A 24,029-nucleotide genomic window follows, 5' to 3' on the forward strand; every position below is an offset into this window, starting at 1 on the left:
TTCTTGTATCAAGATCCTTACGCAGGACTAAATGAATAAACACATTCTAATCTCAAAATATTGGTCTTCGTAGTAAAAAATAATTGCATTATAATGGTAAAGCAGTTCAGTTTTAATGCCAAAAACAGAGATTGTGGTCATATACATTACAACAACCTTTCTATAGTTGAAAATACTTTTTAAAAGAACACAGTATATATAATTTTTATTTGTTTTTAGAAAAGCCAATTGATTTTTTATCAGAAAAGCCAATTACTCATCCTGAGTGGGGTTTTTTTGTATATAAATGGTACTGGTACTTGTTTGACTGAATTGTTTTCTTCTACAAGACATAAACAATTTTATCCCATTTTATTTCTCTTCAAATGCAATGTACATTGTAGGGCAAGGGAGAAAATTTTCCACATTTCTTCTTTTTGTTTCTTGATGAGAAGTAAACGGTTATGAATCTACTGTGGTATATATCCCACTCTTCTCTTTAGTCTAGCAAGATTATAAATACCTCAAATAAAACATCAACAGATTGTCTGCTTTTGTTTCAGCATTTTTTGATAAACTATGAGTTTGCTTTTTCAAATTGATGGTTACATTCATAGCTTTCAACACTAGAATTGTACTCTTCTGAAAAGGAGAACTTTTAGTACAATATGGAAATAATTTAGGTTAAATAAATTGAAACATCTTAAAGGGGATCCAGGGGGCAATCCTTCGGGCTCCAGCTGTTTCTTTTTCCTTCCTGTATTTAAATTGCTCTTTGCTGTATTTTAAAATGTTTTTACCTAATAATGTGCACTATTGTAGGCCTATCTGTTATCTACCCGAGAAATCAAAGAAATATAAAATATAAAGGGTAAAACCAGTGGGACCTCAGCTCAGAAGTGAGGGTAGCAACATATTCTGAGAACACTATCAACATAGAGCAGAAAGTAATCCAGACACAATAATTGATTACCAACAAAAACCCTTAAAAATAAACCATTGACTGAGGCTTGCTTTGGCACAGTGCCAAATGAAGACATTGCAGACAATCAGTTGGCCAATGTGGCCTATGACCTACACTTCCGTTACCATCAAAATAACATTTTAGAAATGAGCTATTTTAGGCATTCACACGTTCCTTAAAAAAATAGGAAATACATTCGAATAAGGTGTGATTATTTTAAAAACCTTTCCTTGTTCCTCATTCACATTCTCTTTTAGATCCGTGTGCTAATCGTCTAGCCAAATGTGCAACCTTCAAAATGTATCCAGTTGATAAAATGCCATTAATAATAAATAGGAAGTTGGCTAGAACTTACGACAAAAATGCCAACATTTGCACTGGAAGGAACAAAAGTAATTTTTAAAAGTTGATTCAAATTGAATATTCAATGTTTTTGGTTTTAGTTACCTCTAAAAGATGGATTGCACATTACATAATTGACCACCATCTTTGATGCAATGTGCACGCCTGCAAGGCTATCAATGGCTGAGATTTGTGCACAGCGCGTGCATAGGTACACTTTTCCACTTTTTATCATCAAATATGGCGCTAGATGACGCTATAGATGTGAAATCCATCTATTTTATAATGATAGAAGCTTCTTATAGCGCTCAAAGCTGTCATTTAGATACCATTCCTTGTGTTTTGCCATTTACAATAACAACAAAACATGAAAACTTATCAAGTTCAAGCCAAGTTATTTCCTCAAAATCGTTAATTTTGTACAACTTCACTCTGTTTAATGTTGGACAATATTGCAAAAACCTACAAGAGCTGAGAACTTTTTCAAAGAGGCCTATGATTGAACCAAAATATTGCAAAGTTAGTGAACAGAGGGCATTTAGTGCATTTCCCTTTTGTCACAGAATGTCATGGATACTGGCTTGATGGTGCATGCTTTTGTGAGCATCTCTACCCAATGTTTGTTGCAATCTGCCACGTCTATCTCCCAGCTGCCCACTGTCATTGTAGCAAATGAATTGTCTGTTTGACCATCTGAAAGAGACAAAGCTTGACATTTTGGGAGCCTAGGGAGTAAGTAGTACGGAGAGGGAAAGAGAACCCATCAACACTGCAGTAGATCTTGTGTTTGAAACAAAGCACAATTATTATGTAAAGAGGAAAGGCATGCCTTGGGTATTGCTGGACTGGCAGCAATTTGAGCCACAGCATTTCTTAGCCCAGTAAAAAAATCTTTGTACCAAAGTGATATATTGTTACAAAACATCCTTGTTGGTCTGTGTATTCACCTGGAATATATCCCGGACCGATACCTTTATCTGTTTCTAGCAGGACCTAAATCAATATGAGAGACAGCCTGTTCCTTAAAGACCCTCGACACTATTTGGTAATTTTCAAAGACTAGTCTTCGAAGTTGGTGTATCTCAACATAATGCATAAAATAACAAACTTGTGAAACTTTGAGCTCAATTGGTTGTCAAAGTTGCGAGATAATAATTAAAGAAAAAACACCCTTGTCACACGAAGTTGATACTTGATTTCAAGACCTCGAAGTCTAATTCTGAGGTCTTGAAATCAAATTCGTGGAAAATTACTTCTTTCTTGAAAGCTACAATACTTCAAAGTGAGCCATTTCTCACAATGTTTTATACTAGCAGCTCCCCATTAGTCATTACTAAGTAACGTTTTATGCTAATAATTTTGTTGAGTAATTACCAGAAGTGTCCATTGCCTTTAAGAATTCTGTAACACTGTGTTCTGAACAAAGTAAATGCTTTCGTAAGATTAAGAAGTCTCTTCCTGAATTCAATTAGAAATATTTGCCATAAAGGAGTCAATTGGAAATGGATTTTCACATATGGGCCTCGGTGGTCTACTATAAATGATATAGAAAATAATAGTTACTTGTAGTTTTTATTCCTAAAATTAATTTGTTATACTACCTTTGGAAGTTGCCCTCTGTTAACAAAATATGCAATTCAGGGTCGGAATCACTTTTATAATGCAGAGAATGGAAAAGCTTTAATGAGGCAGGCGAATTGAATAAGATACCCTAATTATTATGACAAGTGTAAAAAGGAACAGGACATACAGAAAGTTCATCCGTTTGACACTTAAATACAGGGGTACTTTCCCCAAGTTGGCACTACGTGGACAAACAAGGAAATAGAAAATCATAGAAGATCTCCAGACAAGGGAGGAAATCGCCTGCCAATAGTCAGCTAGTTGATCAGATATCACAACTCCACACTGGGGACTCTCAGGAGTAGTGAAGGGGGGAAACATGGGAAGGGAGGCCGGAACGCGAGGAAAGATGTTGATGAAGACGGAGTGGTGATCGATGGGTTGGGATTAACAAGCTTACTCTGAGCGGGTGAGGGGGCTCTTTTTTTAGGATTGCTTGGGTGAATGTTAAGCAAGATGCAGATTGAATCAGACAGAAGATAGGGATTGCGTGCTACCTTGAATTACAACGTTTAAAATAGCCGCGGTGCAGTACGGTTTGCATTTCATGGTGATGAAACGGTGTAACACTGATTGTGACGCCTCAGCCTATTGTAAACATAGTTTTGTAGCTGTGAGAACTTGTTAACACCATCTAAAAAATGTGTAACTGATTAAAGGATTTCTAAGGAACAAATGACTTGATCCTTTTTTTAACTAACCACTGAAGTTTACAACAGCAAGTCTCAAGGTCTGTCTAGGACACTTGAACTCTGACTGTTAAAGCTAATTAATCTTTCCGATATATACTTCTCTTTTTCTACCACCTGTAAAGTTAGACTTTATTTATTATTGCGCCCATGCATACTATTCTTAATAGTTGTACAATGCCGGTTTTTGATGAATCACTACAATTCTTTTGTGTTAAACACCAAGGTGTGTCACAATTTTTTCCACTGTTACACTATGATGTATTGCCCCTATTTAAGCGTTACTAATTAAATGTACCACAAAATTATGATCATAGTGAGAATAGTAAAGAAAGTTTATAAAGCGGAAATCCACACTAAGTACTCATGACGCAATCACATAACAAGGACAAGATAACTAAAATATAAACTACAAGAATACAGTAAAAGGCACTGGACATCTTAGGTAATTGTCACAGACCAGTGCTCTCACTTGGTGTATCCCAACATATGCATCAAATAACAAACATGTGATTTTTTTTTACTCAATTGGTCATCGAAGTTGCAAGGAAAAAATGAAATAAAAAAAAATAAAAAAAAATACACCCTTGTTGCACAAATTTGTGTGCTTTCAGATGGCTAAAAAAAAAGACTTCAGGCCTGAAGTCTTTTATTAATTGAGTGATTAATTACCTCTTTCTAGGGAGGCATTTCTCAAAATGTTTTACTACCAACAGCTCTCCATTGCTCGTTACCAAGTAAGTTTTTATGCTAACATTTATTTTGTGTATTTACCCGTAGTGGCCATGCCTTTAAAACCCCAGAAAACAACATTATGCAAATACTTCATCAAATAGATAAGTTAGGGTTTTCTTAAACTGGATTAGAGAAACCAATGGCAGTTTTATTCCATCGACGCCGTGCAGCATGAGAAAAAGATCGGTCACCCCATGGATGATTAGATTTCATCTAAATGTAGAGGTTAGAGTTGCCAGAATGGAGATTGTGAGCAGAATTGTGTGAGGTTTATTAAGCAAATAATCAATATATGCACTGGTGGAATGTTCCACTGAATGCATCTATGCAGTACTTTTTTTCCCAACTGAAATTTTAATTTAAATTTAATCAAAGGATACCACAACCAAAGTTATCCATGTAACATTTTCCCCAGATTTGTTTGCATGTACTTTAGATGTTTTCAAAAATGATTCAAGTACTGCAGCAGAGCATGGAGGTAGCTACCTTCATGATCAGAGTGGATGCCACAATGCAAGATAATTTCTAGTTACTTCATTGTAATATGCATGCTGGTCCCAATGTTTGCCCTTTAAGAGTTCATTTAATCAATCATTCAGAGTAGATATCATTACAATAAGTGCTTGCACAAAATTGAACTCATATAAATGTATATATGATGCACTGGCAACTAAATGCTAAACAGTGGCACCAGGGCTTGCACCAGGGTGGAAAATCCACAGGACTGCAGGGCTCTTAGCCCAAAATACTAACTAGACCAACATTTATTTCACATGACCAGATTTTGTCCATGGTTGAACAAGCACTAATACACTATTGGTAATTATAATAGATGTTAAATTTGCATCAGGGATAAAGAATATTACCCGCTGCCAAAACATAGGATTCGAACTGCCTCTAGCTGCCGGGCAACCTCGGTAGTCTAGTTGGTAAGACACTGCTCTAGAATTACAAGGGTCGTGGGTTCGAATCCCACCCGAGTAACATGCCTGTCATATTTTTTTTCACAGGACTCGGGAAAGTACTGAGTATACAGTGCTAACACACATCGGTGTATGGGTAAAAACCAAAATTAATACTATTGGTTATTGTCAAAGACCTGTGTTCTCACTTGGTGTATCCATGGAGGTAGAAATAGTGTATCTTAACATATGCCTAAAATAACAAGCCTATGCAAATTTGGACTCAATTGGTCATTGAAGTTGCAAGAAAATGATGAAAGAAAAAACACCCTTGTTGTTCAAAATAGTGTGCTTTCAAATAGGAATATCAAGTCTTTCATTCTTGTAAAGAAAATTTTTCTCTTTCTCAAAAAATACGTTACTTCAGAGAAAGTCGTTTCTCACAATGTTGTATACTTAGCTCTCCATTGCTCGTTTCAAGTAAGGTTTTATGCTAATACATTTTTTGAGTAATTACCAAAAGTGCACAGTGCCTTTAAAAGCCTACTTCGATACTAAAGACAATTTAAAGATATTTTCACTGACTCATAAAGTCAACATTCTGTTCACAAAAAATATTACACAACGAACGAGGTTACCTATTATTATTCAACTGAAAAACACCATGCACCAACGAGGTTACCTATTATTATTCAACTGAAAAACACCATGCTGGTCCAGTTTTGAGTCTATTGGCCCGATGCAAAAACTCACTGGTCTCGGGCCTACAGAGTCCAGTGTTAATTTCAAGCCCTGGTTTATGAATGCAGTGGTGAGAATATTTTGCCATGAGTTGAAAGATGGAATGTTACATTAAAAGGCAAGATAAATGGACCATGTAATCTTTCAATGAATTGGTAGAACAGCAATGACCACTAGGTATTATGTTTTTAGATAAAGAGAAACAATTATTACTGTATGAACATTCAGACCATTGGGTGTATAGGTGATACAGAAAAAAACGGTTAGGAGCCAACCCGTCCCAGTGCCAAATTTCATTTATCTGTTTTAAAGCAGAAAATACGACTTTAAACCACATTTTTATGCTAGACAAAACTAGGCCACAACAATGTAAACCTTTTATTGACTTTTGGCTAGTAAAAAGTTTCTGCTAAGTAATTTTTTCTGTGCTTAGCAAGTATTTGTGCTTACATGCTTTATAAAATTGGGCCCCGGCAGGAGCATTACACAGCCCACTTCAATTTCATAAATTTTACTAAGAGTTGCTTTCTGTTAAATTAAAAAGAATGTTTTTTTGTTGTCATGAAAAAAAAAGGCAATTCAACGTTTTTATGCATATTTGTGAAGCACGTAGTTATGTTGTGTTGGTTTAAATTCACAATCACATTTGATCATGATTTTCCAGAGGGACATACTACCACCTAATAAACAATTTCCTAAACATGAGGAAGTATTATATTAACTTTACCCACAGCTATGTCATCAAAATAGATGCACATGATTTTTATGCTAAAAAAACAAAATACAGGAATTGTAATTATCAATAAAAAGAGAGAGAAAAAAAGAAGACTATTTCAATCTTGAGAGTACTTATTCGAAAGTCGATACCAGTATCAAAAGCATCCAGAAAAAATAATATCTGTGTGAAATATTGTTAAGCCAAGAAAAAAACATTTGAAGACCTTCCCAAACAACCAGGGCTTGAATTTCGAATTGGGGGGGGGGGGGGTCCACAAGACTGTAGGGTCTTGAGCTCAAATTTTCTGGACCAGAATTAATTTTACAAGGCCAGAATCAAAATGAGTTGACACACGCACTCAGAGAAGACCTAATTATTTTCTGTGTTTATGTGTTCGTTTACTTTGATACTCTTTAGAAGAGAATTGAAAGATAATCACCACATTCACAGTCAAACATTTTTCACAGAGATATTACACAATGAGGTATTTTATTCAAATTAAAAACACAATACTGCCACCGGGGGGGGGGGGGGGGGGGGGGGGGGTGGGGGGGGGTGGGGGGGATTCTATACATCAGCATTGTCCAATAGGACAACAACAACAACCACAGGGATGATGACCAAAAAGTGCTTTTCATAAGGCTACAAAACTTTGAGAAAAGGAACACTAACAGTTCATTAGTTTGGCATGACTTATCATTCTTAAGGCAGATGAAATCAAACTTCATTTAGGATGAGTCGGGTCAGTGCCCATTTTTCTCAGACACTTTATAATCTGTCCCTTTTTGACCTAGGTTCATGTTACGTACCTTGGTTGTACCGTACCAAATGTTTGTAGGGCCTTTGTCCATAGGATAGAGAACAAAAGCATCTCCCTTAAAGGAACACGTTGCCTTGGATCGGACGAGTTGGTCAAAACAAAAGCGTTTGTAACTGTATTTTATAAAATGCATATGGTTGGAAAGATGTTTTAAAAGTAGAATACAATGATCCACACAAGTTTGCCTCGAAATTGCGTGGTTTTCCTTCTACTGTGCGAACTAACATGGTCGGCCATTTATGGGAGTCAAAATTTTGACCCCCATAAATGGCCGACGTGTTAGTCGACAAGGTAAAAGGAAAACCACGCAATTTCAAGGCATGTTTGTGTGGATCATTGTATTCTACTTTTACAACATCTTTCTACCCATATGCATTTTTTTTAAAACGGTTACAAACGCTTTTCAAAGACCAACTCGACCGATCCAAGGCAACGTGTTCCTTTAACCCTATACCTAAATTGTGTCTTTAAATTGCTGCCTAGTAATGAACCATTGTGTACCTAATATATATCATACCTCATTGCTTTTGTAAACTTCAACATAAATGTGCATCATTGTATTGTACAGCAGCATTGACATATATGTGAATGAATCCAAAATACTGTTGCACACATGGTTTTTATGTTTGCCGACAATGACAAATGAGTTTGTGGTCTTGGTTGATGATGGACACAGCAAAAGGTGGGGTGAGTTAGTGCCTTGATCTTTGTTGCTATCCCAAAGGTCTTTATTTCCCAGGAAAGATCAGGGCCCAATTTCATAGCGCTGCTAAGCATAAAAATTTGCTAAGCATGAAATTTCTTCCTTGATAAAAACAGGATTACCAACCAAATTTAAATTTGTTGCATATTACTTGTTACTGGTTTTTATTTTTTTAGCTGTTGTTTGCTTATCCTGAAAATCACGTGGAAATTTCGATTGTAATTTTGTTTTTATCAAGGAAGAAATTTCATGCTTAGCAAATTTTTGTGCTTAGCAGCTCTATGAAGTTGGGCTCAGAAACTAAAACAAATTTCCAAAGCTATACCAGGTTGTATTACACACTATACGTGCTGCTCAACAATGATTGCTATTCCAATGAGGCTAAATTTGCCCCAAAGAAGAATCCATCATAATGACCCAGATACATGGACAGCCATGAGGGAACTGAAAGAGACACTGGATGGGTGCTACACAAAACTTAAGTGAAAATGCTGCAATGAACACTGGAGTCAACATTGACAATACTGAACTATGGCATTGACCAAAACTATCCACAATAATACAACAGCATCTGTGTGAGACTCACATGGCACTTATACAAACATCACCTTATCACCTGGGCCCAATTTCATGGCTCTGCTTACCGCCGAATTCTGCGCTTATGATCACGATTTGCCGCTTACATGCAAGGGCCGAATTTCTGTGCTAGCCTTGTAAGCGTAAAATGCCTAGTAATGTGGAGTACGCACGCACAGAAGCCAAAATTTACCGCTAACCCGTGAAATACGCTTCCGTAAGCACATAATTCCCTGCTTCTGTAAGCGCCAATTCTGTGCTTACGGTAAGCAGAGCCATGAAATTGGGCCCTGGTCACCAAAACATGGAGGGAGAAATATAGGGGAAGACAAAAGCTCACGTTTACATATGTAGTTGCTAGGGACATTGGGGTGCTTCAAACTGATCTTTAAAGGGAAGGTACACGATTGGTAATTACTCAAAACAAATATTAACTTAAAAACTGACTTGGTAACGAGCATTGGAGAGCTGTTGAAAGTATAAAACATTGTGAGAAACATTCCCTTTGAAGTAGCATATATTTTGAGAAAGAGGTCATTTCTCACAAAAATAATAAAAGACTTCTAGCTAGAAGTCTTTATTCCTATCTGAAAACACAATAAATTCGTCAAACAAGGGTGTTTTTTCTCTCACCAATTTCTCACAACTTTGCTGACCAATTTAGCTCAAATTTTCATCACAGGTTTGTTATTTTATGCTTATGTTGGGATACACCAAGTGAGAAGACTGGTCTTTGACAATTACCAAACGTGTACCTTCCCTTTAATTTGGGATATACAAGAAGGAGCAAATCTTAACAAGATTCCGACCTTGGTGACTAGAGAAAGAGAGGGTTTTCAAGAATTGGTTACAATTGGTTTTCTTAAAAAGAAGACTGCTTAAAGATTCCCAAGTCATTGTTTCATGACTGCCCAAATATGATTTTAAAAACTTTGCCTTCTCTTAAAAAGTTTGTTACCAACAATGCAGACCTAAAGTCAAGTAAGAAAAAGGGAGAGAAAAAAATCAACCCAAGAAATAAATCAGACTTTATCTGACAGCTGTGACATCTTGACAAAATATGAAAATTCTTGATCATCTGTTCTTCTATTGAGTACAAATACCGAAACCGGATGGTTCGACAGATACGAAGTGATAAATATCCAATCACATATATGGAAATGAGAAACACCTTTCACTTTTCAGTATTTGTAAACTCCAATGTACAGTACACCTTTCATCATAATAGTTCATATTTAATGCCCTTCTACATAAATCAGTCCGAAAAGTAAAACTATGATTTTGCTATTGATGCCGAAAATAAACTGTACCTGCATGCACACGGAAATAAAATCAATGTGAAAAACTCCGGCTGTGTACATTTTGCGTTGCTCCTGTCCGTTCCTCGGGCCTGGAGTATACGGCGTTTCTCAGCCCGCCCGTCCCGTGTGCACGTGTCAATATCGCACCTGTGCCGTCCTGCGATCTTGATGGCTGTCGGTGACTGACATCAGGTCGGATCAAAAATCCCTCAAGATTTGGACTACTTATCGCTGGCGCCTTCTTGTCGGCATACCCACCGTCATCTATCTCACAGGTGATCAACGGTGGATGACAGCCTGCGGTTTTTATGAGGGAATTTCATATCTATTGCCGATGTTTCTAGGCTATCATTATACTACAAGCTCCAACGCTAGCGCTGTAATAAAAAGCACACACACCGATTCATTTTGTTTTCTGTCTCACGTTTTTTGTTTACTTCGGGGCTGGTACATTATGAACACCGGAGCCAGACTAAATCCCGCGAGAATTGTATTGTTTTTACCTGGGTCCCAGTCGAACTAGGCTTACCGACTGTAACCAGTGTTCATATCTGACGCCATTCATTGATTCAGATATTGTACTGTGCTGTGCAAAGTATATGCTATATTTTGATTAAATCAACCTGAATTGCGGAGGATGAAGCGTAAAAATTGTCGTAAGGTGTGCAACTGATAATAACCGATGGACAAATAAAAAAAATTGTATACAGTTTACACAAAGTAGTCTATCCATAACGTTTAAATTAACAAAAGGGTGTGATTAAAGTCAAATTGTACTTGAAAAATAATGGTGCAAAAATCAAATATGTAATTTTAGTAATATCTCATACGGTGTTAGTTTTTGTTCAAATACAACGATGTGTGGTAGAATACAATCAAATTTTTTTTTACGCACATTGTGTTTATGAAACTTATTCCTCAACTAAAGCCTTTGCCCGACTTCCATCCAGGGTTAAATTTTGTCAAAACGCTTAGAACTAACTATCGGCTGCCGGTTGGCGATCAAGTTTAACAAAAAATGAAGGCCTGGTAGGTAGCTTTGTTTGCTTACACAAAAATTACGTTATCTTTTTCACAAAGTCACCCCCCCCCCCCCCCCACACACACACACATAAACACATTATGAAATTCGTGATGACATTTTTCATTTGTTTCAAGGCGGGAATGTCACAACAAAAGAGGACAATAAAAAGGGTTCCTGGTTGGAAAGTATGTACAAAACCAATGGGCGCTGTTGCAAAAAGTTAGTACAAACAAAAGAGGGACAATTGGAGGTCTCCGTTTGCAGGTTTTTACAAAGGCGTGGTGTGTGTTTTTCCCCTTCTTCAACGTGTCCAATGTCGTCCAAGGTCATAAGTGTTTTCTCTTGTGTTGAAATTGGAATTGAAACTTCACGCCAATTTGAAATAAATATCGTAGATGATCCATGACGATCAAAAGAAACAACAGATAAATTGAAAAAACAAAATAGGAAGAACAGTGTCATCCCCTAAACCAGTGAAGAATACTGCTCTTTTGGCTTTCTTGAAAAGTGACCTTAAACAAGGTCGTCGCCATGTTATCGCTTTACTTCGTTGTCGTGTGAAAATAACCAATGGAAGCCCGTACGGGCGCCGTTAATATGGTGCGGCAATTCTTCCCCTTCGAATCAATGTATAAGAATAGAGGCTTGCAGGCGAGGGTAGAGCGTCATTTTTATAGTCAATATTACATTCATAACTGGTTTTAAAGGGAAAGTATTACCAATAAGGTTAAAGCATGATTGAGCCTCTTTTTGCTGCCGTATCACACAACCAAAATGTCATTTGTAATCGCCAATGTTAACGTCGTTAACAAAATTGTTATCAAAATACTTTAAATAAGCTGTCTGTCATCAAATATCATACAAATTAGCGGGAGTTCATTTCAGTAGTTTATTGCTCCATGATTTCAGCCATAACAAAACCGGTACTTCTGCGGTTTCCCGGTCCTTCATGTTCAAACCTTAAAAAGGCATTTTTAGTATCAGAGGGGCTATTTTGTCAGAGGAAATCACGTATTTCTGCAGCATTTCCTCGCTAAAGTAAATCATTGTCAATCGAGTCAACTATGTAATGTAAATTGTACGTGGTACAAAATTTGTACCGGTGGATTTACCGCGAATTGCGGTTTGGAATCACAACCAATAGTGTTACTGAATCCATGTTATCGCACAAACTTCAGCATTATCGCCAACCCACAACCAGTGCACTACTGACATAGCCTTTATGTTACACAAACTGCATTTTAATAAGATAACTCTGATATATTAACACAACGTATATTTTTTTCTGACATGATGTGTACCCAAGCTTCTTATGCAGCATAATCTGCCCAATGGGACTACAACAAGAAACGTGACAATTTAGATTTTACATTACTTTTAAAGTGGACACTATTGGTAATTACTCAAAACAATTGTTAGCATAAAAACTAACTTGGTAATGTAAATTAATGAGCAATAGAGGGCAATAGTGAGAAACGGCTCCCTCTGAAGTAACGTAGTTTTTGAGAAAGAAGTAAATTTTCACGCATTTGATTTTGAGACATCGGAATTACATTTTGAGGTCCCGAAATCAAGCATCTGAAAGCACATAACTTTGTTTTTCAATTCGAATCTTCCATTATTATCTCGCAACTTCGACGACCAATTGAGTTCAAATTTTCATAGGTTTGTTATTTTGTACATATGTTGAGATACACCAAGTAAGAAGACTGGTCTTTGACAATTACCAATAGTGGCCAGTGTCATCCCACTGTCTAGTATATACCCCGAGTTGCATATTCCTTTATTTGGTGGGTGTTTTCTTTCTGCTTTCTCCTTATATAATTAATAGCATGTCCACACGCGAGTCGGTCGCGCTTGCCCACTATAGCCAGACGCAACGGCCGAAATACACAAAGGGTCAATTCAAAACTTGTTTGTCAATTTTTTTCCCTGAGTTTTCACAATCATAATCAATCGCGAAAGCTTGTAATGACTCCCTATGCGACTATTGTTTATCTTTACGAATAACATCGTACCATCATATATCGTCACAGGCCCCCTTTAGAAGTTTCCAACCAATAGAAAATGGACAAACATCGTAGGCATTGTGCTGCACGGTGCTCCACCTGGTGTGTCAATTTGCATATAAAAGGACTCTATTAAGCATTATTATTGGTGTATTATATTTTGTAGCTAGCGGTTACTGAAAATACCTATTCAGCAAAATGTTAATAACTGAAGTTTTTGCCTCGTCCGCTGTCGGTGTCTATAATTTTTGAAACGATGTGGCGGAATCAGAAATATAGTTTAATAATGAAAAAAATGAAAAAATAGTTGTGTTCTTTGCAAAAAGTAAGTCAGCATTTTGAACTGAAGTTTTTTTTTAAAGTATGGATACTAGTAATACTTGTTACAAGTGAAAGCCCATAAAATCGTTTACGTTCATGGCTTGCTAGCGCATAAATTCGTTCAAATGCAGCGGGTTTTTGAAGCGCTCCAAAAAGAAAATTGTTGGTGCGCGGAAGACACCCGGTATGTCTGATCATGAATCAAGAATCAGCCTGCCACAGTGTAAGTAAGTCACTCGCAGCAATTAGCCTATGTTCCAAACAAAAAATATTGTCCGTGGTTCAAGAGACGTGAACTAGTGACGGTATGTGCCAACGAGTCAGTGGCCGGCCCCGGAGTGTTCGTCACTACGGTATGTATGTACTGTTACACGGCACAACCCCACCACTTCATCATTAGTAAAGCATCCGTGAGCCCAGTCACAGCAGCCGTCTAACCGACCCATACATCATGTACACGGCCCCAGTGGTGTAGGATCCAGTACGATTTTCAACTGTCGTGGCTTGTGCGTGGAGTGAGCGATGTAAACAAAGAGCCACGTGCGCCCAGTCAGTGCATGCTGCCCTGCTTATGACGTAACGCATTGATTACACAGCGCATGTGCAATAGGAGTCGTGCTGGCAGTGGAGTAATCGGTGTTGGTATGACTATGAGTGGCTGTAACACCAGTGCAGTGTACTCAGTTAGGGAGCATGGCAGACACAATCAGGTGTACGCGACGCAAACAAGCAAATCCCAGACGTAAAAAAGGTAAGAATCTTCATCATGATTTCTGTTTTCGATTTGTGGAAAGTTCTGTGTTTTAGTAGCTATAATTTTTTTAATTTGTTACAAGTGAATTGTTTAGGCGCACTTCAACTCATGTTCTCTCATCACCTGCTATGAAAAGCTTTGTGTTAGTGGCACAGCGAACAATGGAAAGCATCCTTTTCCGAAGCGCAAAATTATTTCAACTCTTTATTATGTCTGTACAAAAACAACGCATTGGTGGAAAATACTCTCAACTAAATTTAATCTTTCCAGGAAATAAACACATATTTTATTAGAACCATTTGAATTTCATAAAGAAGTTGAAATATAATTTTAGAGAAAGGGGCTTGACGAACAAGGCATATGGGGATAGCGCTATAGAGAACGAACGCTATCCGCAGAGAGCCTAGCCTGCTGGGTGTGCAGTGCCTGGAGGCATCCGTGAGTGGTGAAGCACAGCTTTATCCCTCAACAGAAAGAAGCCGCTTCATGCATTATTCATGAATAGACGCAGGTGTTGGGCTACAACCGACCTGACTCCATGGCGTTCCAAAAATGAAACCTTGTCAATAATTAATTGGTTGTTGTTTATGTTTGTTTTAAAAACGAGCAGAAACAATTTCACGATCGGTAGAATCGATGTCGCCAACTAATAATGTATAAACTGGGACTGCTTAAATGAGATTAACCTCCTCCCAGAATCTAGTATAGAGCGGCGAAAAAAATAAATGCGTTTTTGTTCACATGATTATACTTTTAGGTGATATCTATTTTCCCCCTCACTGTCCCAGGGCCCGATAACATTTTAAGATGGAACATTTTTGTAAACCATTTCACTTAAGGAAATAAAGTGGGGTTGATTTAATTTGTTCCTGCAATCTTTCCAACATCTCACTTTTAATTAGCCGCACGTGTTTGGCGGAGTGCTGGTGTGCGGTGAGCGCCTTTTATCAGCACAGGACGACTGGCAAATTAAAAAACTCGGCTTCTTTGAAGATGAATATCATTAACCTGTAAAAATGCAATCAGGTATTTTAGATGGACCCACAATTGCGCCGTCGCTTCACAGCCGCCGCCGGCAAATTCGGTGCAATATTATTACCGGGTGAAGACGGATTACTCACGAAAAAAGTACCGTGGATTCGAAGATTAAAAGTAGAGATATCCCAGCTACATAGTCCCTTATGAATTCAACATTTTTGCTATCTTATTATCTTGGTGAACATCCACCATGATGGTTTTTTTCGTTGTTCGCCGTTTAAATATTGGACAAAGGACCTTTTTTTGTCCCTGGGAATTCTAGTTTGCCACACAACTTTGGTGCACACAAACATTTTGGGTCTGAAATAAGTTTTTAAAAAATTAAAGGAATATAAAAAGAACAATCATTATGCTTGTTTGAAGTGTAGGAATTTTCGAAAGAGAAAGTGTTTTGTTTCACTTTTTAACTCAAAGAAAAACTAGATTTCGGGTATGTGCATTTACGTCAAAGGGGCTCTTCTGTTAAAAATTGCTCAATTTGAGTGTTCACTTATCATGGTTTATACTAATTTGCTGCGAGATTGATTTGGTGACGAACTAATTGAATGTCCAAACAAGAACTTGCTCGTGACTTACGGTATACTTGATTTAACCAAATTAACAATCGTCAAGACTGGTTGTACTGATATAGTTGGATACAATGTGGCGACACGTTCAACGGATACATTTCAAACCGGGTCCGAGGATTTACAATGGATTCACAAGGCGCAGGTGAAGCCAGGACAAAAAGCCCTGGCCCCCGACGTCGATGGTAGGGGGACGGGAGTGAACCCCTTTGTTTGAATTCAAACCGTACCCGGCCTGTCCAGTCCATGGCGTTACATGCAAGGGGGAACAGATGGCCACTTGGCTATATAAACGCGCATATTATTTATCATCAGCGTATGCCTGAACACATCTTGGGAGCAGCAGGCATGTTCCTCCGCTTGCGTCCAATTACCGGCTCCCGTTCCTGCCTCCGTCTGTCTTAGGTATCTGCCCCTAGTTATATTAACTGATACCATCTTCTTCTTCTTTTTCATTCACTGCCCGTGGGAATGATATTTTGGTTATCTTTTTTTTTTTTGCACACGAAGTGGCAAAAAAAATCACTTCGTAAAGTATATTCATAGATAGCGGATGAAGCGAGTTTGGTGTGCGATTGTTGAAGTAATTGAAAGCCAAAAACAAACCTTAAAAGAAACCGATTGATCAGAATCACAAAGTATAATCAATATGATATGAACGAAAACCAATCTTCAGAAATCATCGAACTCACAGAAATCATCTAACTTTCACAGATCATCGAACTTTCTATTTCTACCTCCATGCATAAATCGTTGACCGACTTCCATAATCATCGACTTTACAGAGATTATAATTTACCAAATCAGGGTTCGATATTAACTCAGTCATGTCCGACCACATTGTAAATATTTCCCGTTTCGACTAAGAATTCACGCTTCGACGTAATATTATCCAATAGTTTACGTATACTCGATAAGAAGAGAACAAACCCGGGATAGAATCTGGGGCATATATCACCGGTCAAAACGCTTGTGATGGCCTATATGTCAAGAGGAAATCATCAATTTCTAACCCAACAAATGACAAACTTCACCACGTAGTCCCAGCTTTACGACTGGGAGAAGATCAGTGGTATAATTCGGGATGAATATCGTACCATATGTGGGCAAACTCAAATTGATGGCATTTCGATTGCTACTTTTTGCATTATTGGGTAAATCCAGTATTTAGGAAATTGAGAATTAACAGCGATTGTGTACAGATTTTCATTTCCCCAAGGTTGTCAAAGTTACCAATGTGAAACAGCTGTCTTACGACACAGGTGATTTTTGGCACCATTTATCCCAGATGGTCCCCCAGAAAAGTGTCGCCAACGTGACCTCTTTATGTCCCCGCGAGCGGACTCTGAGATTCGAAGAGGTGTCGATCGACGCATTATTTCCGGATCGGACGTGTTCGATTCGTCCGTGGACTGTCTCATCTGTGCTTCCAGAGGGGGTGCGAATGTTACAATAAAGGGTCGATCTTCCAGATGTCAGTCGCATTGTTTAGGTACCGGCAGGTGTTACATGTAAATATAATGCTTTGAGAATCACCTCAAGTTGGAGCAGTGTCCTGATGATGCCCTACCTAAAGGTTCTATATTCGTCGTAATGTTGAGACCGTTGGTGGTCCAAACCATATTTCACCCAGTGGCGCCGCGTAGTCCGGACATGTAATGCTAGTAAATGGTCTGTCACGGGCGGTAAGGGACATGATGATGTTCTACGCTCACTATGCTCAATGCATAGCGCAGCTGGATCAAGTTATTTTGTGAGTTGTGAGATGACGTTCTGCAAGACATTTGCAGAGATGATTGTTGGGCTACCTGTTCTTCACCGGTGCCACTCCGGTAAATTGATTACATTCTCTCGGCTCCTTTATTTATACATCCTGTCATGTCGCCAGCTCGCTGGAGCCAGCTAATTCATGCGGTGATTTTTTATATCTTCCCCGGTCCGTTGATCAGTGCTCATTAGGAGTGGCCCGTGCGAGGGAGCGGGTCACCAGGCGGGGTGAGCGATCGTGCCGAGGGGAGAGACGGGGGCGTCAGCCGGCAGAATGGCACTGCGCCGTCACGGTTGGCGGAAGAATTGCGAAGCGATCATCTCAAAATACGACACACACACTTCGCGACAAATTTGCTTGGCCTCAAAAACTACATTCTAGCTACCCATTCGCCTCGTATCGGGTAAATCTATACGATATAAATAACTGACTGATGTTTAATGCGATACGTCTCGTACAAATATTAACTTTACATTTCACTAAATTTTAATTAATCAAACTCTTGCTGCTGGCAGTGAGCTCCCTTGATTACAATAGTTACGAAACTTCGTTTTCCTCATATTTACCTACCATCGATTAGATGCTTCAAATTATGTTTCGTTTTTGGATTTAAGTTTTCCGTGAACCAACAATACAAAACAAGTATCATGGAGTAAATTAGTTTTGTTTAGATGGGCGTCAGCGGTGAAAAGTTCGAGTATAAATTTACATTATCCCCCATGAAGAGTGCCCCTTGTAAAAGGAAAATTGCCGTGCACCTTCAAGAGCGAACAAGGCCGGTAAAAACGGAAGTTTAGATATCTCTGGTACGATAGAAAAGGAAGGATCATCCAGAAATATAACGGTGTGAAATATGGGCTAACATTAATATAGGCTACTTTTGGTATAATCAGCTCTCAAGTGCAGACAGAAAATACACTGGGGTATTCAACTCGAAGCACCTGGGAGCAGTCAAGCGTTTCGATTACTTGTGTAACTGTAAATGACACAGACCAATGTTTATTGAAGCGTGAAGAAACTGGAATCTTGTCCAGAAAAGGGGGTTACATCTTCAGAATTTACTATAGAGGGGCGCTACACATCACCTGTTCATGATCAAACAATCCGACTGAATTGAATGTAGACGTCAATAAAGATTCATGGACAATACTTTGAAATTCATCTACCATTATGAATATTATATCGAGGTATGAATGTAGTTGCTTTGACCAAAATGTTCTGGGTTATTTGCCTGCAGGCAACTTTTTAAAATCTACCTAAAATAGTAATTATTGATGTTTGCCTTCTCACACTATAATAAAATGACGCTGATGTTCTACTACAACCCCCGAATAAGCTTTTTGTGGGATGAACAATGTGATCATATAAACTGTTAATAACTGTGTGTAGCTGTTTATAGTAGAAACATGGTATGAATGGTATGATATAACATAGAATGGGCGAACGTTTTCAAAGGTTTTGGAAATAAAAACTAGTCAATCAATTCTTGTGGATTAGGCATAGGTGCGTTGGCGCCAACATGACATACTATATATGCCATTGTAAACCTATATTAACAAAAGTAAGACAAAGCTAATCCATAAGAACACCTGGTCAAATAAATATCTGGAATATTTGTGTTATCTTTATATTTGGACGCACCCACGGCCAACCAACACCTTGGCACGGATAATGTATGGTTTAAAATAACAGTCTGGGCATACCGATATCCAATATGGGCAAGATAATTATTTCAATGCTCAAATATGGTATTATTGAGTTTTATTCGGTAACATTTCAGCCTCACATAAAACAGTTCACGCGGATACGTAAACCGTTCTGCTTTCTCAAACATGAAAATGTTTAAATGCTCAAGGTGTAGTCACAATGTACAGCAAATTTGTGGAAGTTCATCTTGTCTTTTGATTAGAGGTGTCTTGTCCATCAGTGTCCTGGTTTAATAAGTTGATTGCTTTTAACCTATCAACAAAACATCTGAACAAACAATAAGTTTACGGTGACAGTCACATAAGTCTACCAGCGCTGTGTGCTCCAACAACCCTTGTTTTACATCTAACGTTTATTTACCTGGCCCAAAAACAAAACACCCTCTCATAAATGAGTGATTTTCAGGAATTACGCAAAACGCTGTCCGTGTTGTGTATAGGGACTAAGCACTCATTACAAGTTTCACTTACACCTGGTGCGCGAACGATCACTCACTACAGACCCATGAGAAGTGCATCGGTAACAGATCAATACAGGCCGCCTAATGCGCGTACCAGGTGATGTGATAGTCTTGCCCAAACATTCAGTGCTAAATTTTTAAAAGGTGCTCCGTGAAGTGATGATGTGATTCCGGAATCTGGGGAAATATCACTGTAGGCAAGCCGTGAAATATGACCACACCGACTCCACCACAGCCTTGCTTTATTTACGGTCAGACTTTTGAAACCGAAAAAATTGTCACCGGCTTACTTTGGATAGATAAACAATGTCTACTTTTGTTTCCGTTGACAACATTATTAATGTTTCCTGGTTCCTGATCGCTTGTCTGGGCCTCGTGTTGCATTTCCATTTTATGAAATTCTTTTATAATTTCCCTTGTTTTTATTTTCCCATGAATCAACAATGTTTTTTTACGATGTCACTTTACACATGGTTGCGTCATACATAGAGAAAAGAAAGTTGCACGTAAAAATTAATAAGGCCAACAAGCCAGTAACACTTGCCGAATGTTAAATTTGAGTTGAGACACATTTTCAATTTCTTAGAAAGAATGCTATTCAGTATGAAGTACTGATATGCCTTGTGTAGACCCACCGAGTTGGTTTGAAAATACCTTGCAGAAACGAGCTAGAGAAAGAGAAGTGTAGTTTTACATTCTTATGCAGTGTTGTCAATGTCAACGTCATTTCTTGACATTATGGCTCAGTCAGTGAGTTAGTTTTTCTCTTGTGATGAACGTCTCCTTCAACAAAAGTATGTTGGTGTTAACATAGAGTAAGGACAGACTTTGTCAGAGGTGTGAAGGACTTGAAAGTTATGAAGTCATAACAAACATCACACACATCATTGGTCTATACTTGGGAACGATTTGCAGGAAGTTTGGGCAAGACTGTTGGGAGTAGTCGTTTTCGCAGCCTTTGTTTATTGCGGTTATAAACGCACAGGCGGCTGAGTGGTTTTAACTTTGTACCATTGAGGTAAGTTTGTAGACTTCAAGGGTGGTTCAATGTTGTTATTCATCACACAATGTGCTCAAACACGATAAGCTTAAGTGTGTAGTACCAATTTTGAAGACCGGAAATCGACTCCTGGTTTGGCCGTTTTCCCTACATGGTTTGACTTTCCTTTTCGCTAAACATTGTGTATTTCTGCACATTTCTGTTTCCTGTCCGTTCTTGTGTCCGTAGTAGTGGAAGTTTATGCGATGGCACGCGCTGTATCTGATTTTGAGCGTTATTTCACAATCATACTGTACCTCTTGAGTGTTAACGAGTACCTGTTTATTGTCAACAACTGGATCAACTGAGGCATCTCGAGTTAAACTGTAATATCTAATCAATATCCCCACTTTTAAAAGGTGTCTTGGGCATCCACATGTGTTTTTGACTTGGAGTTATTTCTGTCTGAACTAAACAAATTAGTTGTCGAATTGCAAGATTAACCGAGTGTGTACAATGGATGGCATCCCTAATGAATGATACAGCCTTTTGTCTTTTGTCATTATGTGCATTTTTGTTATTCAAAAGTCTCAAACTGCTAAACCTTCAAAAGTAAGGTTGAAATAGTGTACATTTTGCAAAACAATGTTGCAGCTTATTACACTTGGCAATATAGTTTTTGACATTATCTCATCGTTCAAAAATGTGATGAAACTGCCGAGTATGGATTGTCTACTGCAAAGTAATCTATGAGACCATCATCGGATCATGTGCCAGGGTGAATTCGAAGCGATCCTTTGTGATGACTTGGAATTCCCCTTCAATGTGTTTTGCAAACTACCAATATCAGTTTCCGCTGGGTTACCCTGGTGTCTGCCCTAGAATGACCTAGCATCAGGTAGTGTCATTAGGCAAAAGGAAACAAAAATGACATGATTCTGTAGCCAAATATATATGAGTAATCATATTGCTTCCAGATTGGTCCTGCCTCTGGACTGGCAAGTACAATGAGACATCCTGAGTTCCGACCTTGAGGAATGAATTTATTTTCAGACAAAGACACTGCTTTGAGTGTGTGGAGTATTTTGGTGCAAAAGGTGAACAAAAGATGCACTGACATCATTAAGAATTATGAACTTAATGAGGTGTGACATTGGTAAAGGAAATAATTCCTTCGTAGCACAGTTGTCTCAGATTTCTCAGGCACTTTTTGCTTTAAGTTTAAGGATTTGGGTACTTTTTGTAACACAAAACATAATGTCCACAGATTTACAAGATAATGATGGTGGAAAGCTTCCTTTAAATTATTACTGTTGTCTTGGTTTCTTGATTACCATCAAGGTACAGGCTGTAGGCCTACATTGGTTGTATGAGTCTCTTTTTTTATCTAACCTTAAAAACTTTTATGGTTTGTCATAAAAAACATTTGTCTTAGCATAATATGAGAAAAATTGTCCCACAAAACTAGCAAATACAAACAAGCTCAGAATTAAACATGTATAAAATTCACTTTTCCCCACACAACACCATCTAAAGTCTAAAATGATTTTCCGCATAGGGATTGCTTTATCCGTTTAAAACTATAGAGACTTTGAATGAACGTACTAAAATCAGATGAAAAGCTTGAGGTTTTTGTAAAATATCTCATGTGCATCATTTACAATGAAAATGTTTATATAGATGACATTTGCAGCACATTGATGTAATGTATGAAAGTTGTGCAGTCAGTTTCATATAAAGTTGTTATAGAAAGAGAACATTCATAGATGTGATGCAACCAAATTGAATATCGGCTGTTGTTACACACACAATGAAATCAGACTTATTCTTAAGAGGTCTGAACGCCCTTTTGTCATGATGCCAGTACATGTTGGTTATTTCCCAAGTTCTGTATTACTGTAAACAGGAAGACCGGGTTGGCTTTGTTTTCATGTGACTTCATTGTTGGGAGACACATGACGACTACCTAGCAGTGGTCCGAGCGTATTTTCAATATGTGGTGCTGGTATTATGTTTTATGGTAAACTAATTTAAGGTGAGCTTGGGTGGAGGTCATTTGTTTACTGTATCAGTGGTACAGTGTTTCACAGAATACCACGCACATAATGTTTTAGTTGTTGGGTTTCTATATGCTTCTAAATAAATGCTGAAATCTGTGGAATTTGTTACATTTTTAGAACTCCTATTGTAATGTGTATTGTTTCCTTTTTCTTCCAATTTGGGTGATTCCTATGGTGATGTTTTCCTTGCTGTTGTTCTGCCTACCATTCTACCCTGATCACAACTCATCTTCGGACACAGATCTGCGGTGTCAAAGTACAGGTATGCAAATCTTTTTATATGTTAAAAAAAATAATAACTCGTTGGTGCTAGATTGTTGTTTGGAAATCTTATTTATGAGTACAAAGCCATTCTTTTCAATGTATCTGAATTACTTTCTAATTGTATACTAGTGAGACATTCATCATTGTTGGATGTTGCTGGAATTCAACCAACTATTTAGTTGGTAGAAGCATAGAGTTACAAGTCACAACAATACCTCAAAGTTTTCTAGTTTGTGAAAAAAATAGTGAGATAACAAGAACACAGTTATAATGGTGTAACAAAATCAGTCATCAGTTATCATCAGTATACCTGTTTATGTGTGTTATGTTGTGTTGTCATTTAGCCTTTAAGAAATACTATGCTTCATGGGTCGAAACGTTGGGCCACTAGCTATTTTTTATATATTTTGTTATACCATAGGTCCTATCGGTTGATCAGCAGTTTTGCAATCAGATAATGCTATTTTTCAGTTTTCTAGTTTATTAGAAAGTATGTTTAAAGGGAAGCTACACGTTTGGTAATTACTCAAAACAAATATTAACTTAAAAACTGACTTGGTACCTAGCATTGGAGAGCTGATGATAGTATAAAACCATGTGGGAAACGACCCGCTCTGAAGTAACTTAGTTTTTGAGAAAGAGGTGATTTCTCACTAAAATAATAAAAGACTTCTAGCTAGAATAGAAGTCTTTTATTCCTATCTGAAAGCACACAAATTCGTCTGACATTGGTGTCTTTTCTTTCATCATTTTCTCCCAACTCCAATGACCAATTGAGTTCAAATTTTCACATGTTTGTTTTTTTATGCATATGTTGAGATACATTAAGTGAGAACACTGGTCTTTGACAATTACCAACAGTGTACCTTCCCTTTAACAAGAAATGTTTAGGTTGGCCTATTTATAGACTAGAAAGAGGACCAGCTCACTATGATATTAAAGTTATCAATGGAAAGCTAAACTAAGCCATCACTCTGTTTACCACC

The 24,029-nt window shown here is 37.9% G+C and overlaps 1 protein-coding gene and 1 long non-coding RNA gene across 3 annotated transcripts in view; one reads left to right on the forward strand and one right to left on the reverse strand.

Annotated features, from left to right (window-relative positions):
• LOC139937465 (uncharacterized) overlaps positions 1–24,029 on the reverse strand; it is a 97,057-nt gene that overhangs the window by 51,769 nt on the left and 21,259 nt on the right. The gene's annotated exons all lie outside the window — the stretch shown is intronic.
• The window catches only part of LOC139937461 (zinc finger E-box-binding homeobox 2-like), a 35,191-nt gene continuing 25,253 nt past the window's right edge, over positions 14,092–24,029 (forward strand). For both annotated transcript variants that reach the window (XM_071932608.1, XM_071932609.1), the window contains exons 1-2: positions 14,092–14,198; positions 23,021–23,041. In XM_071932608.1, the coding sequence (XP_071788709.1) occupies positions 14,141–14,198; positions 23,021–23,041 (79 nt within the window). In that variant the 5' untranslated portion in view covers positions 14,092–14,140. The remainder of the gene's footprint in view (positions 14,199–23,020; positions 23,042–24,029) is intronic.

This window comes from Asterias amurensis, chromosome 5 (assembly GCF_032118995.1).
Source record: "Asterias amurensis chromosome 5, ASM3211899v1".
Taxonomy (NCBI): Eukaryota; Metazoa; Echinodermata; class Asteroidea; order Forcipulatida; family Asteriidae; genus Asterias; species Asterias amurensis.